Source organism: Gadus chalcogrammus, chromosome 4 (assembly GCF_026213295.1).
Source record: "Gadus chalcogrammus isolate NIFS_2021 chromosome 4, NIFS_Gcha_1.0, whole genome shotgun sequence".
NCBI lineage: Eukaryota > Metazoa > Chordata > Actinopteri > Gadiformes > Gadidae > Gadus > Gadus chalcogrammus.
Genome location: NC_079415.1, coordinates 28796385 through 28809782, shown reverse-complemented (window position 1 = coordinate 28809782; position 13398 = coordinate 28796385). Strand labels below are relative to the sequence as shown.

General features: G+C 44.7%; 1 protein-coding gene across 1 annotated transcript; it reads right to left on the bottom strand.

Annotated features, from left to right (window-relative positions):
* Positions 1-9814: 9814 nt before the first annotated feature.
* LOC130380305 (zinc finger protein RFP-like) lies at positions 9815-11095 on the bottom strand. The gene has a single exon (XM_056587474.1). It carries the CDS (start codon positions 10967-10969, stop codon positions 9953-9955), a length of 1017 nt encoding a protein of 338 aa, XP_056443449.1. The 5' UTR covers positions 10970-11095; the 3' UTR covers positions 9815-9952.
* Positions 11096-13398: the final 2303 nt, after the last annotated feature.

The following is a 13398-nucleotide window of genomic DNA, read 5'->3' as shown; positions in this document are numbered from 1 at the left end:
AAAACACTAGCCAGGTCTATGTGTTCTCTCTCTCTCTTCTTTATATCCAACACAAACCAGTCCACCTCTGGCCACACCATCCTGCACGGCGGCATTAATGGATATACCACCGTTGGACTAAGCTTCAATTCACCCACACCAAACTCTTTCGCTATATCATTCCCCACCCGACCAAAATGATTCCTCTCACACTTCCCATAAACCCAGCACTCTTTCAACACTCCTTCTGTGGGGTGAGACTCACTGTGCCCTCGCAGATTAGCCCAATAGTTCCCCATCAATTGTTTCCTTCTCAACTCCAGCGACATTTCCCCCATTTCTACCTGCAGAGCAGGCACTGGTGATGATTTAAAAGCCCCACTGCATACCCGTAATGCCTTGGCCTGAATCACGTCCAGCTTTCTCAAGAGAGACACTGCGGCTGACCCATACACTATACACCCACAATCAAACACAGATCTAATCATAGCTACATATATAGTCTTTAAAGCTGAACAGCTCGCTCCCCAATCCCTACCAGTCAAACATCTCATCACATTTATTACCTTTTTGCATTTATCCTCTATCTTCCTAATATGGTCTGCCCATGTTACCCTAGAATCAAAAATAACTCGCAAATATTTAAATGAGCCAACTCTCTCCAACTCTTTCCCATACATCCTCAATTTCATCCCATCCTCAATTATTTTCCCAGTGAAAAATACAGTTTGAGTTTTCTCTACTGAAAAACTGCACCCCCAGTCAAATCCCCACTCTGTCACCTCATCAATTGCAGACTGGACTTTACTAATAATATGCATCACATTTCTTCCCCTTTTCCACAAAGCCCCATCGTCTGCAAACAGAGAACTTCCTATATCCTCTGGAGGCATAACTTCTTCTTCTTCTTCTTCTTCTTCTTCTTCTTCTTCTTTTATTTAGGCAGCCTTGACGCAGCTATGGCGTATTACTGCCCCCCACTGTTTGTTATTTCCCCCTAAACTTTAAATCCTTTTATATACTCCAATGATGTGAAGGTAGTCCATCAATTCCTTTGTTTTATCCACTGAATCCAGATTTAAAAGGGTGCGCATACTAAAGACTGATTCTCCAGCTGTTACAAGCCTCCGGTACAGAGTCCTCCTTTGCCTGGAATAGCGCCCCCACTGGAGAAGTACATGTTTTACAGTCTCTCCTTCTCCACACTCACACCTGCCATCTGGGTGTTTGCCAATCAGAGCCAGCCCACTTCTCAGCCCACAGTGTCCAAGCCTCAGTCTTGTGATTGCTACATCATCTTTTCTTATGCACCTAAAAGTGCACCTATCTTTCTTTACATTTTCCTGTATTGAAAAGTACGCCCTTCCCTTCCTTTCCTTCTCCAAAGAAGGAAAGGAAGGGTTGACAAAGAGGACGAGATACAGAAAGAAGATTATAGTACAAAGAGAGAGAGAGAGAGAATATATACAGTGTGAGATGGAGAGATTAGGGAGGCAGAGAGAAAAGGAGTGAAAGAAAGAGTGAAAGAGAGAGTAGAGATATAGTGGGAACAAGAGGAGAGGGGACAGAGAGAGCGAGAGAGAGAGAGAGAGAGAGAGAGAGAGAACTTTGATTCACTCTGTGGATGCAAGACACAGGCCTTAACCTGCTGACCCAGAAACACAAATAAATGACAGTCAGCTTCACTGAAAGAGAGAGGGACTCTCTCCCTCTCTCCTTCAGTGAAGGGAGGGAGGGAGGGAGATGGGAGGAAAGGAAGGTATTATTCAGTATTCTGTGGAATTCCACCGAATGCATATTGTAGATAATGTTCCTTTTAGTGTTTCCCATACATAGACCATTGTGTGGCGCGGCGCCACAGAATCAACATCGAGCGCCACGAATTGATTGTCTTTTTTATTTTTTATTTTTTTTTATTGTATTAAAAAAAAAAAAAAAAAAAAATGTTTTTTCAATAACGCGATTTGGAAATCTAAAAATCGTTCCGTCCATTCATCTCTGCATAGCACTCGTTCTCCCCGTCATTCTCACACACACACACACACACACACACACACACACACACACACACACACACGGAGCGAGAGCGACGATGCTAACACATGAACCCAACGATGTCACCTGTCGCTTAGCAACCGGACACGCTGGGGTTGATAAGTTACCGGACTACTGTAACTACTACGTAGTGATAATATCAAAGACGTGAATCAGGCAATAAATCCAATTTCCTTGACAGCGGTAATGTTCGGTGTGCATTAAAGTACAGACGGAGTGGACCAATTGCGAACTACTGCAGCTGCTCCAAGTTAAACCCCAAACTAATCTGAAGTATTTATAGCGGACTACACCACCTATTCTATTCCGCATAGAATTGTATTCCGAACCGATTGAGGCGTATATATATGATACTTTTCTATTCCGATTGAGCTGTTCTTCCACATCTATGCGAATCAGATGTGTCCACACGTAAACGCGGAGTTACATGCACACTCACTGACGGCTGCGTCGCCGTGCTGCGCCCGTGCTGCGCCCGTGCTGCGCCTGCGCTGCCATGTTTTTTAAACATTTTGTTTAAAAAACTTTATTTATCGATTTTCAGCTAAACTTACCCTTCACAAAGTCAACATTTTCTAGTTGCTGTAATCGTTTGCAATTTCATATCATTGAACGTATAAAAATCATGAACGAGAGGAGAGGGGACAGAGATGGAGAGAGATATGAACTTTAACTGAACATTTAGATTGGACGACAGTGACATTGGTGACAGTCAGCCTCACTGTAGGAGAGGGAGGGAGAGAGAGGGAGGGGGTGAGACAGAAGGTTGGAGAAAGAGACAGAGGGAGAGGGAGGGGGTGAGAGGGGGGAGGAAAAGTGAGAGAGGGAGAAAGAGGGAGAGTGAGGTGAAGAGAGAGAAGAGAAACGGAGAGTGTGAGTAGAGAGGTAAGGGGGTGAGAGAGAAGGAGAGTCAGGAGAACGTATCTGTTCCACAGAGACTTTTTACATTTTACTTGTTTGCACATTTTTATTGAAATAGATAGTGTACAAAAAAATATGATGTTATCATTCATGATGTTACTACTTGCCCCAAATATTTAAAATTGCTTCTATTTTTGCAAAATAGAAAAAAACAACAACAACATTCTGTCAATCAGACATTGATCGATAAAGTATATGTTATCTAACCATATGTTATATTTAAAAAAAAGTAAGGGTTATTAGTGTCGCTGCTACTGCAAGCACATCTATGGTTCTTCATGAGTTTTCTTTATTCCGTTTGCCTGTTTTTTTTTCAGGTAACTGCTCCTGCATACTTTCAGCTACAGAAATCATTCAACTATCAAAACGTCAAGCACTTTTACGACTTGATCTCTCTGCGTTTTTCAACTTTTACAACTATTTCAACACTCTCAACTCTTTTAAACTAACTACGGCTCTGCCGTCTGCCTTCTCGAAGGGTGCGTGAGGTGGTCTGGGGGGTGAGGAGCTCCTGGAGGTAGGGGGGGGCATGTCCGTGGATGCACTGGTGGGTGAGGAGGGAGACCTTGAATTCAATTCCGAATGTGACAGGGAGCCAGTGAAGGGATTTGAGGATGGAGGTGATGTGTTCAAATTTGCACACCCTCATCAGGATCCTGGCAGCGCTGTTTTGTGTGTACTGGAGCTTCTGGATGCTCTTGCCAGAGATCCCGATGAGGAGTGCATTGCAGTTATCCAACCTTGAGGAGACAAAGGCGTGGACGAGCCTCTCTGAATCTGCCAGGGTGAGTGTAGGCCGGAGTTTGGCAATGTTTTTGAGGTGGTAGAATGCGGTCTTGCGGAGGTGATTGATGTGGGTGTCATAATTTAGTTGCTGGTCCATTTTAACACCCAGGTTGGTGACAGGTATGGAAGGGGAAATGTTTTGGCCAGAGAAAGTGATATTGGTGATTTGGGAGGAACGGAGCTGATGTGGTGTGCCGATGAGGATGGCTTCTGTTGTAGAACTGTTTAATTGCAGAAAGTTGAGCTTCATCCACGCCTCTATCTCCTCCAGGCAGGTGGTCAGTGTGGACGTTGGCAGGGGGCAAGAAGAAGGGGGGATGGTTCTGAGGTACAGCTGTGTGTCATCAGCATAGCAATGGTAAGATACCCCATGCCTGCTGATGACGCTGCCCAGGGGAAGCATGTAGATGGAGAAAAGGGTGGGGCCCAACACCAAGCCCTGGGGGACACCACAGGTGACACTGGGTTTGTGATTTTGCTTTGCCCAGGGCAGGGGTCGGCAACCTTTTGTATCAAAAGAGCCATTTTGGGCCATCTCCCGCAAAAAAATTTTTTTTGGAGCCGCAAACTTTTTAATTCACCCCCTCCCCCCTCCGGAGACGCTAATGCTGCGCACCGCACAGACATTTTTTGTGACACTCTGTAAAAAAAATCGAACTTTAATGCTGATAACCCTTCTCGCTCAGTATTCGTTCGTGCAATTGGCAGTCAACGGTGGATGCTGCTGATTGGCGGCTCACTGGCATGTCCCGCCTCCTGCCAATGGCAGCATCTAGGCTACTTCCTGATGCCAGACGCCAGTTAAAGATTTAACTCCTACTGGGATTAGCCACCTGCAAATCAACGAAGCTTTGTCATTCACTCCCCCCCTCACGGTAGCGCAATTGTGCATTCATTGCGACCTCTCGTTTAGTTGACGATATATATAAAAATATATATATAATTTTTTTTTATTTTTTTTTATTATATTTTTTATTATATTTATATATATTTTTTTTTTAAGAAAACTGCAGGGAGCCACGGCTGAGGGGCTAAAGAGCCGCATGCGGCTCCGGAGCCGCAGGTTGCCGACCCCTGGCCCAGGGCGACGAGCTCGGTTCTGCCGGTGAGGTAAGAGGTGAACCAGTTGTGTGCATTTCCTGTGAGTCAAATGGTGTATTGCAGGCGTGGAGGAGGATATTGTGGTCGACGGTGTCAAAAGAAGCTGTTAAATCCAAGAGGATGAGAAGTGATGGGGAACCGGTGTCTGCTGCCATCAGCAGGTCGTTGGTGACCCTGAACAAAGCACTATGGCCAGGGCGGAAACCAGACTGAAATTTCTCAAACAGATTATTTTGTATGAGGTGATCCTGAAGTTGTGCTGCAACTGTTTTCTCCAGAGCCTTTGACAGGAACGGAAGATTGGAGATGGGCCCGTAGTTGGAGAGAACTTCTGGATCCAGGGTGGGTTTTTTCAATAGTGGTCTGATGACAGCAGTTTTTAATGCAGGTGGGATATGGCCGGCCAGGAGGGAGTGGTTAATGATCTTGGTGATGAGTGGAGAAACGGCAGTGATGTTGGTCTTCAGCAGGGCTGAAGGGATGGGGTCCAGTGCACAGGTGGACGGCTTCAATTTTCTGATGACGGCCTCCACCTCTTCCTGTGTGATGTTGGAGAAGGAGCTGAGGGGCTGGACAGTCTCAGACAGTGGGTCGACAGTTTGGTGGAGTGAGACAGCAGTGGTGGAGAGGTGTGAGCGGATGCTATTAACCTTTTTTTTTGAAAAAGATAATGTGCATGTTGCACCTCTCCTCGGTGGCCTCAGAGTGGCAGGGTGAAGGGGGTTTGAGAAGGTGGTTCATTGTTGAGAATAGTTGTTTGGAGTTAACGGGGCTGTTATTTATGATGGTGGAATAGAACCTGGCCCGTGCATCCCTCAGAGCTTCTGCATATGCCCTCTTGTGCTCTCTGTATGCTTATTTGTGAACAGTCAGTCCAGGGGCCTTGATCCGCCGCTCAAGGACATGCCCATCCGCCTTCATCTTACGCAGCTCGACAGTGTACCAGGGTGCTGGGCGCGAAAAGGAGACTGACCTGGTTGTAAGGGGGCGTGGAGGTCCAGGAGACTGCTCATGGACTGGTTGTAAAAATCCACTGAGTCAGTAACAGAGAGGCAGTCATCAGAGCCAGAGGAGAGAAGTTGGAGATCCAGGGCCAGGGCATCCGTGTCAATATTCTTTATGTTCCTGAAGTGGATCTGTCGCTTTGGTTTGGTGTGGGGGGAAGGGAAGGCCAGCTCCATTGACACAACCTTGTGGTCTGAAACACCAAGATTGTATACCTGTAGGTTGCTGATGGGAGCAGAGTTGGAGATGACCAGGTCGAGTGTGTGTCCCCTGACATGTGTGGGGACATCGACATGTTTTTGTAGGTTGAGGGAGTCAAGTAGCTGAAGAAAATCAGCAGTGGAATGACATGAGGGGTGTCGACATGAATATTTAAATCTCCCAGAATTATGGTGTTTGCAGATGTAGTACAGAGTGTTGTGAGGAGATCAGACATTTCCGGCATGAAAGCAGAGTTGGGTTTTTGGGGGCCGGTAGATGAGGTGCACAATCACGGGATGAGGGGGTTTACATTTGAATGCAAGACACTCACAGGAGGAAGTTGTAGGTAGTGGGACGGGGAACAACTCCAGGTCCTGTCGGTGGATGACAGCTAGGCCACCACCACGGCCAGTGCTGCGGGCTGCCTCCAAGTAACTGTACCCGGGTGGGCAGGCTTCATTAAGGGCAGAGTAAACCTCTAGCCGGTGCCAGGTATCTATCAGACACATGAAATCAAGTCCTTTCTCTCTGAGGTGCTCTACAATCAGGCTGGATTTGTTGTTGATAGATTGACAGTTAAAAAGTTCAAATTTAACCAATGACTGTGGGGTAAATCTCTGTACAGGTTGCAAAGCATTAAAATCCACTCCGCGCAGGCTGGAATCCACTCCACGAAGTCTATCCAGCCAAGAGTGCGGAGATCTCGCGTTGTTTTCCATGCTGGAGTGCCAAGATCTCGCAGTATTTCCTGTGTTGATGTTAGCTGGAGAGATGGCGCTCCGATGACGTGTCAGACGTGCGACGGATGACCAGAGAGACGGGATGTTTGTATCAGAGGAGCTGTGATGAAGTTCATGGACTGTGAGTTTTCGGCCGGAGCCTCTATGAATGTAACGAGGGCGGCGGAGAAATCCAAGCTCGTTGATGATGGGGTTGTTAAATCCAAGAGAGGTTGCAGGGTTAAGTTGGTGGAGTTGCGAGCTGGAATAACGAAACATCATGCTTGCCAAGGACGGATGGCCAGACAAGCATTAAGGCGATGTTGATGGTTGGACTTGGAACCAGAGGGCTCTTTCCCGGTGGGGCAAAGATTGACAGTTGGAAGCAGCTAGGTGCCTAGCTAACCCGTTAACAACGCCGGTGAGTCTTAGGATCAATGTCCCGTAAAATGGGTAGGGCTCGTAACAATAGCTTGATAAAAAATGTAAACACTAAAAGTGCAAAGTCACAGGAAAAACTATTTTAACAGTCACAAAATTGAAAGAAATCGTGGGCAGGGAAGCGGCTAACAAACCACGCCAGCGTCCTCTCTGGTAGCCATGGCAACCAGAGAGTCCAAATGACCAAATGTCATTAGAAACACGATTAATGGTGTATCTGTCCTAAAATTGTCATGGTTTTGAATAATGTTTTTTGCACTTTGGACTTTGGCGGCATCAAGTGGCCGTACATGTGTTATTTAAGTATTTTCTGTTCCCTTGCTTTGCCAATTAGCCCTGTCACCTGTGTCTTGTTGCTCCGGTCACATGACCAATCAAGCCATGCATTTAAGCCCTGCTTTTGCCGATGTTCAGTGCTTAGTCTTTGATGTGCCACGTTCGTACTCTGACCGAAGCTAGTCTTGTATTGGAAATGATGATTGATCCCCTGTGTTTTGACCGCTTGCCTGCCCTCTGGATTACCCACTTGGATTTGCCCCTTTGGTATGACATTTTGGACTTTTGTCTTTTCTGTTGGTTTTTGCTCTTTTTGGATTTTGCCCTCGTTTTGGAATTTGATCTTCTGTGTTTTGCCCAAAGACTTTTTGTAATAAACAACCGTTCAGTTTAACCCTCTCTGCACTTGAGTCTATACCCTTCCCTTTTGTTAACTGGGTTCAGAGTAGAACTGTGGATTTGCAGATCCGGTCTCGATCCCCAATTCTGACAGAAAGACTAAGCCCTGAACATTGGCAAAAGCAGGGCTTAAATGCATGGCTTGATTGGTCATGTGACCGGAGCAACAAGACACAGGTGACAGGGCTAATTGGCAAAGCAAGTGAACAGAAAATACTTAAATAACACATGTACGGCCACTTGTTGCCGCCAAAGTCCAAAGTGCAAAAAACATTATTCAAAACCATGACAAAAATATTGCATTTCCCATTCAGATAATAAAGATTAATATAGGCTACGTGACAATTTCATCAAATGCTTGGAGAACGTCTCGCCCCCTGTTGGTGCTATTCCTCCATTCATTTAGATGAGCGGAAGAAAGCGTGTACTCCTCACGCTTTGATCAGGCAAAGCGTGACACTGAACACGCCTTGCGAGGTGGACCAACGTATCTATTTCACGCTTTGGCGTGATACCGGGTTGCATAGTCAGTTACAATCCTACGTCGTTAGCGCAGTGCACGCACGTTCATGTAAAGAGGAGTTTCGGGAAACGCTCCAAAGAAATTCACGATGGTTTGCAAGATCCATCATGAGAATGATCGTACGAGCGTGGATCCATCGTTATCGGGAAACGAGGCCCAGACCTGGGCGTTCATCTCACTGGACGCTCTGGATAAAAAACACCTGCTAATGTTAAAATTCTGTTGAATTTGGCTAACATGATATTCTATAGTTGTAGGTAAGAGAATGTTTAGGAACCACACAGAATAGCTATACAACAAATCTTGTTTTTCATGCAATTGAGATTTCGTATAGCATCAAAAAAATCGATGTTTCCTTTTTCTTATCTCATCTCATTCGGTGCAAGTAGTTCTTCCTGCAATGTGTTTCACATTTTAACCTTAAATGGAGTATGTACGGGCCGGGGTGATTCCCTAAACTAAGCGGTCAATGGCTTGTCCAAAGCGTGTGACGTCAACACTCAGCGAAAGTTCAGCACCTTGGAGAGCGACAGCGGAAGACGTCTCCTACTCTGTCTGCTGCGGCTATACCCGACACACCAGCCACCAAGCTGACACCATATACACGTTGCATTTATTTAACGCCTTCATTTTATTCAACGATGCAATTCGAATAATACTGTGTGTGAGAACGAGACCGCAGACGACTCTTAACAGAACGGCTAATCAAAATAAATGAAGAAAAAAAGATAATAGTTTGTAGGCTACCTTAATCATGCGTTAAAATGCAAATAAAAGAGAATAATGTTTCACAATGATAAATAAATAGTCCAATGCCAGGTGTACTACAAAAGAGTAGGATTAGGGGCCCACAATGTACGTTCCGCCCCTCTGTGGTGATACCCGCTCCCGCCACTGGGTGACGCTCATAACACTGATTATGGGAGTGCTACTTGTATGCGCCAGGGGACAGGTAGGAGACTATAGCAAAGACAAGTCAAAAGGGTGTTTACATTAAGATGAGAGGATGGAGAGGAGAACAGAGCTGACAAGACAAAGTAACGGTACTCACACACATGAGGAGTATCATTACATGTAGTCACTGAGACCTTTGTGTAAATGTATAACACATGTTGGGTTGTTGTATCGTGTACGTTTAAAGTAAATCGACTCCTTCGCTTTTCTCCATTTTTATTTAAATCATAAAAGTGTTGTCATAGATTCATACATTTTATTGCATCGTCATTCATGATTCAGAAGAAAAGCAATAATTAGAATATTATGGTGAACATTAATCCCTGAAACAAGTTACACATTACTGCAAACATAAACAACTGTAGGGCATTAAACCTTTAAAAAAACATAAGAAAAAGTCGATAAAGTATAACCTGTAATGTAATAATTTACAATATTTTATACGATTCAGGGATCTTTTCTTAATGAAATGTTCCTTGTTATGTTAAGTAAGACATTACTGCAGTTCTCTCAGATCTCACAAGAGATTCTTATTCAAGAAACCACATTAGTTATTTTGGTTGTTTGATTATTTTATTATTAAACAAAGGTCCTAGTCTGATTGATTGACGGGTGAGATGATAAGGGGGGCAGAGTTGTTACCTTCATAATTATAGCGACCTGGACCGAGGAATGGATAGAGAGGCTCTCTAAAGGTACAGCCAGTAGCAGAGTAGATATGAACCCTGTCTTCCACATCATAGAAGAAGACCAGACCCTCATCATAATCAACAAACACCCCCACCTTCTGGAGCTCAGCTCTCAGAGGGAGACGGACAACAGGATGGTCTCTAAATACCAACCCGTCCTTGTTGAAGTAAAGAATCCATAAACCTTTCTCAGGGGTCTCTGTGATCTGACTTTTTCTGTTGATGGACTCTATGGCCACACCTAAACACCATGCAGCCTTATCTTTAACCTGAACCTCAAAGTAAAATCTCCCTGAGGAGAAGCTCTGTCTCGTGAGAACATATACATGCCGTGTAAACCTCTTAGGGTTGTCTGGGAGTTTCTTGACCACCTCTCCATCATGTAGTTGTTTCCCATCTTCAGACAGAATGAGCCTGGGATGAGCTGTATCAGGATCCAGAGTCACATGTACTTCATACTGCTGGACCCTCTTCAGTTCAGCACCACACAGCTTCTTCATCTGCGAGTTCAGTGTCTCCTCCAGCTGATCCAGGGTTCTCCTCGAGGTCCCTACGTATGACGGAGGACGAACCTCCACCGTCGTCCAGTCCCTGGTGGGTGGAGGATCCTTCAGGGATCTGAAGGCCTGGAGGAAGTGGAGGGGGTCTTTAGTCTGTGAGAGCTGCTTCATCTCTAAGCTTCTATTGGTCAGATCTTCTATTTCCTGCTCCAGCTCTTTGATGAGGTCTTCAGCTTGATTCACTGTGGATTTCAGTCTCTCTTTAACCATTTGGTTGAGATCATCCCGGCACTTTTCAATGCAGCGCCTCAGAGCTTCGAGGACCTGCACACCATCGGCTATCTCTCTGTCTGCATCTTTCTTGTTCATTTCTACCGTGTCTTTGATCTCCTTAATCTTTCCCCTTCTCTCCTGGATCATCTGCTGAACTTTAGATACAATCTTTCCCAACTCGACCGTCTTCACGTCATATTCCTCCTCATCCTCCGCTTCAACTCGTACGGTTGTTCTAAACTGAGCAGCCAGATCTGATAAGAGGAAATTGACCTGTAGATCAGGTCTTGTGTGGAAAATCTTGTTGCAAATAGGACATTTGTACTGAACTTCTCCATCCCAGAACTTTGTTATACAGGTTCTGCAGAAGCTGTGTCCACATGGTGTGGAAACTGGACTGCTGAGCACATCCAGACAGATGGGACATGAAAAGTTTTCCTCAGACCAGGAAATGTTAGCAGAGGCCATTCCTAGACACAGACAAGGTTTATGTATTGAGCAATTCCATTATTGTTTTAATTCCAAAACGGGAAGAGAGGTTGTAACTTCTCTGAAAGTTGTGCTGTTTTACTCACCTTGTTGTTTCTGTCTGTCTGACTATGCGTTTCAAAATGCGTTTTATTTTCTCCCTGATCGAGAGAACTGCTCCACGTCGGGTGTCTTCGGTTTCTATGAATGTTAAGTTTAGTTTCCTGATCAACACGTCCTCTCCACTCCTCTCCTAACACCTGGCTCCTCCCCTAACACCTCGCCCCACGGACACGCAGTTCACTGAAATGTAAGCACTGTTCTTCAAATATGTTGATTTTATTTCAAATATGTTTGAAAACACAATGTAAGACAAAACACAGACAAAGAGATTGTGGTGATTTAATGGTGATTTGCTACTGTAACTGGAATTAAGAGCTAAAGAAAACAATTTACTTGACCTTACTTTTCCCTAGGCTGGTATTTTCTCTACAGCCTTTGAAAAACCACCCTTTCCCTGTGCACCGGTTAAATGTGCTAACATGGTTTGTGATTTAATATTGCGTTAACGCTGCAAGGCGTTCTAACCTCATAAGAAAATTGCGTCATGTGACTCATGGTTGGGCAGACGAACCAGACCAACAAGTTCACTATTCAGAGTCAACACATTCAATGCCAACGCAGAGACAGAAAAACAAACCTAAAATGTGCCGTGGCAGTTAACTATGTCGCATTATCACTGGTGGTGCTTTATATGTAGCTTTAACTTACCAAGGACAAACAGTGTGAGAATCTAAAGTGACGGTCAATTAATATTGTAATTTATTTCTAGTTGTGATTTAGGGTTATCAAGGTGTGATTTAGCAAAATGATGTTCCATTAATCCATTGCAGTCTTACGTCATTTCAGTCCATGGATTTCCTTCTATTCCTTCAAGCCAACTGAATGGGTGGAGTGTGCTTTCCCTCCTGGCTCCGTAGCCAATCTGGTGACCAAACACCGAACACTCAACTTATGGTGACGGTTCAGCTGAGTTATTACAGAACTAGCTTATTAAAGACCTTTCTACCTGGGTTATCTGGAGAGCCATTTGAAACTCATAACAACTGGACTTTGTCTTCGTTACTCTTTCACTGCAGCCATTAGTTTGGTTCAAAATTATGAGAAATGCTTTAGTGTCTAAAGAAAACCGTCCAAAACCCATCCACCCACGACTTAATCAAGCAGAATAATTGTTATTCCCTTCTAAACTAATTAAGCCTGTAGAAACATTTTGGACAATATGGTCGCAGTAATGAAGTAACGTGCAGTCAAGATATGAAGTGAAACCAAACACGCTGTTGGAGCTGGTCCCAGCCCACTCTCAGAATGTGAAAAATGCGTACTGGCTGACCCCTGGGAAACTGTAGTTTTCCTCTGAGGGGCAAACAGACAGACAGAGAGGGATCAGGGAGAGACAGGGAGAGATGAATCAAATCAGATAAATCATTGACATGACCTTTAAGATTAGTAGCTAGGCTAGTATTTAAGCCCTCTAGACCCTAAGCCCTCTACAGGACAAGAAAACAACCCCTTAAAGCCCAGAGGGAAGGAACCCTGGACCGACAGATAATGAAATACCTCAGTGGACGTTAAAACGCTTTAGAGGGCACAACATTTAACTCAAACGAGGGTTAGATGGTTAGCAAGGAGGTTGCTCCTTAATGAGTTGTTGTGGGTTTCCTTTGGGTGCCGCTCCTCCCAAATTCTCCCAAACATTATTATTTTTCGCTTTGAGCTCACTAAAATGGCCATGTCTGCTGGCGGTGTGCGGCGCTGGATACGCTACTTATGATTTTGTTTGTTTGTTCTTTTAATAAACGGTGACTCAACCATTCCAGGAATCCTTTGGGTGATTTGAATCGCTAATCCCTGGTGGCCCGACCGGTAGAGCTTGGCAGTTGGTGCCGCGCCCTCAAAGAAACTCAGAATGGCCCGTAGTTCAGGGAAGGAACTGAATTCATGAATTAATTTAGGGCTTTTAATCGATAATTCAAGCAGACATATTTTCTACACCATTTATAGATCGGTTTCCATTATTTATATTCCCTGACTCCCTCTCTAGGTGA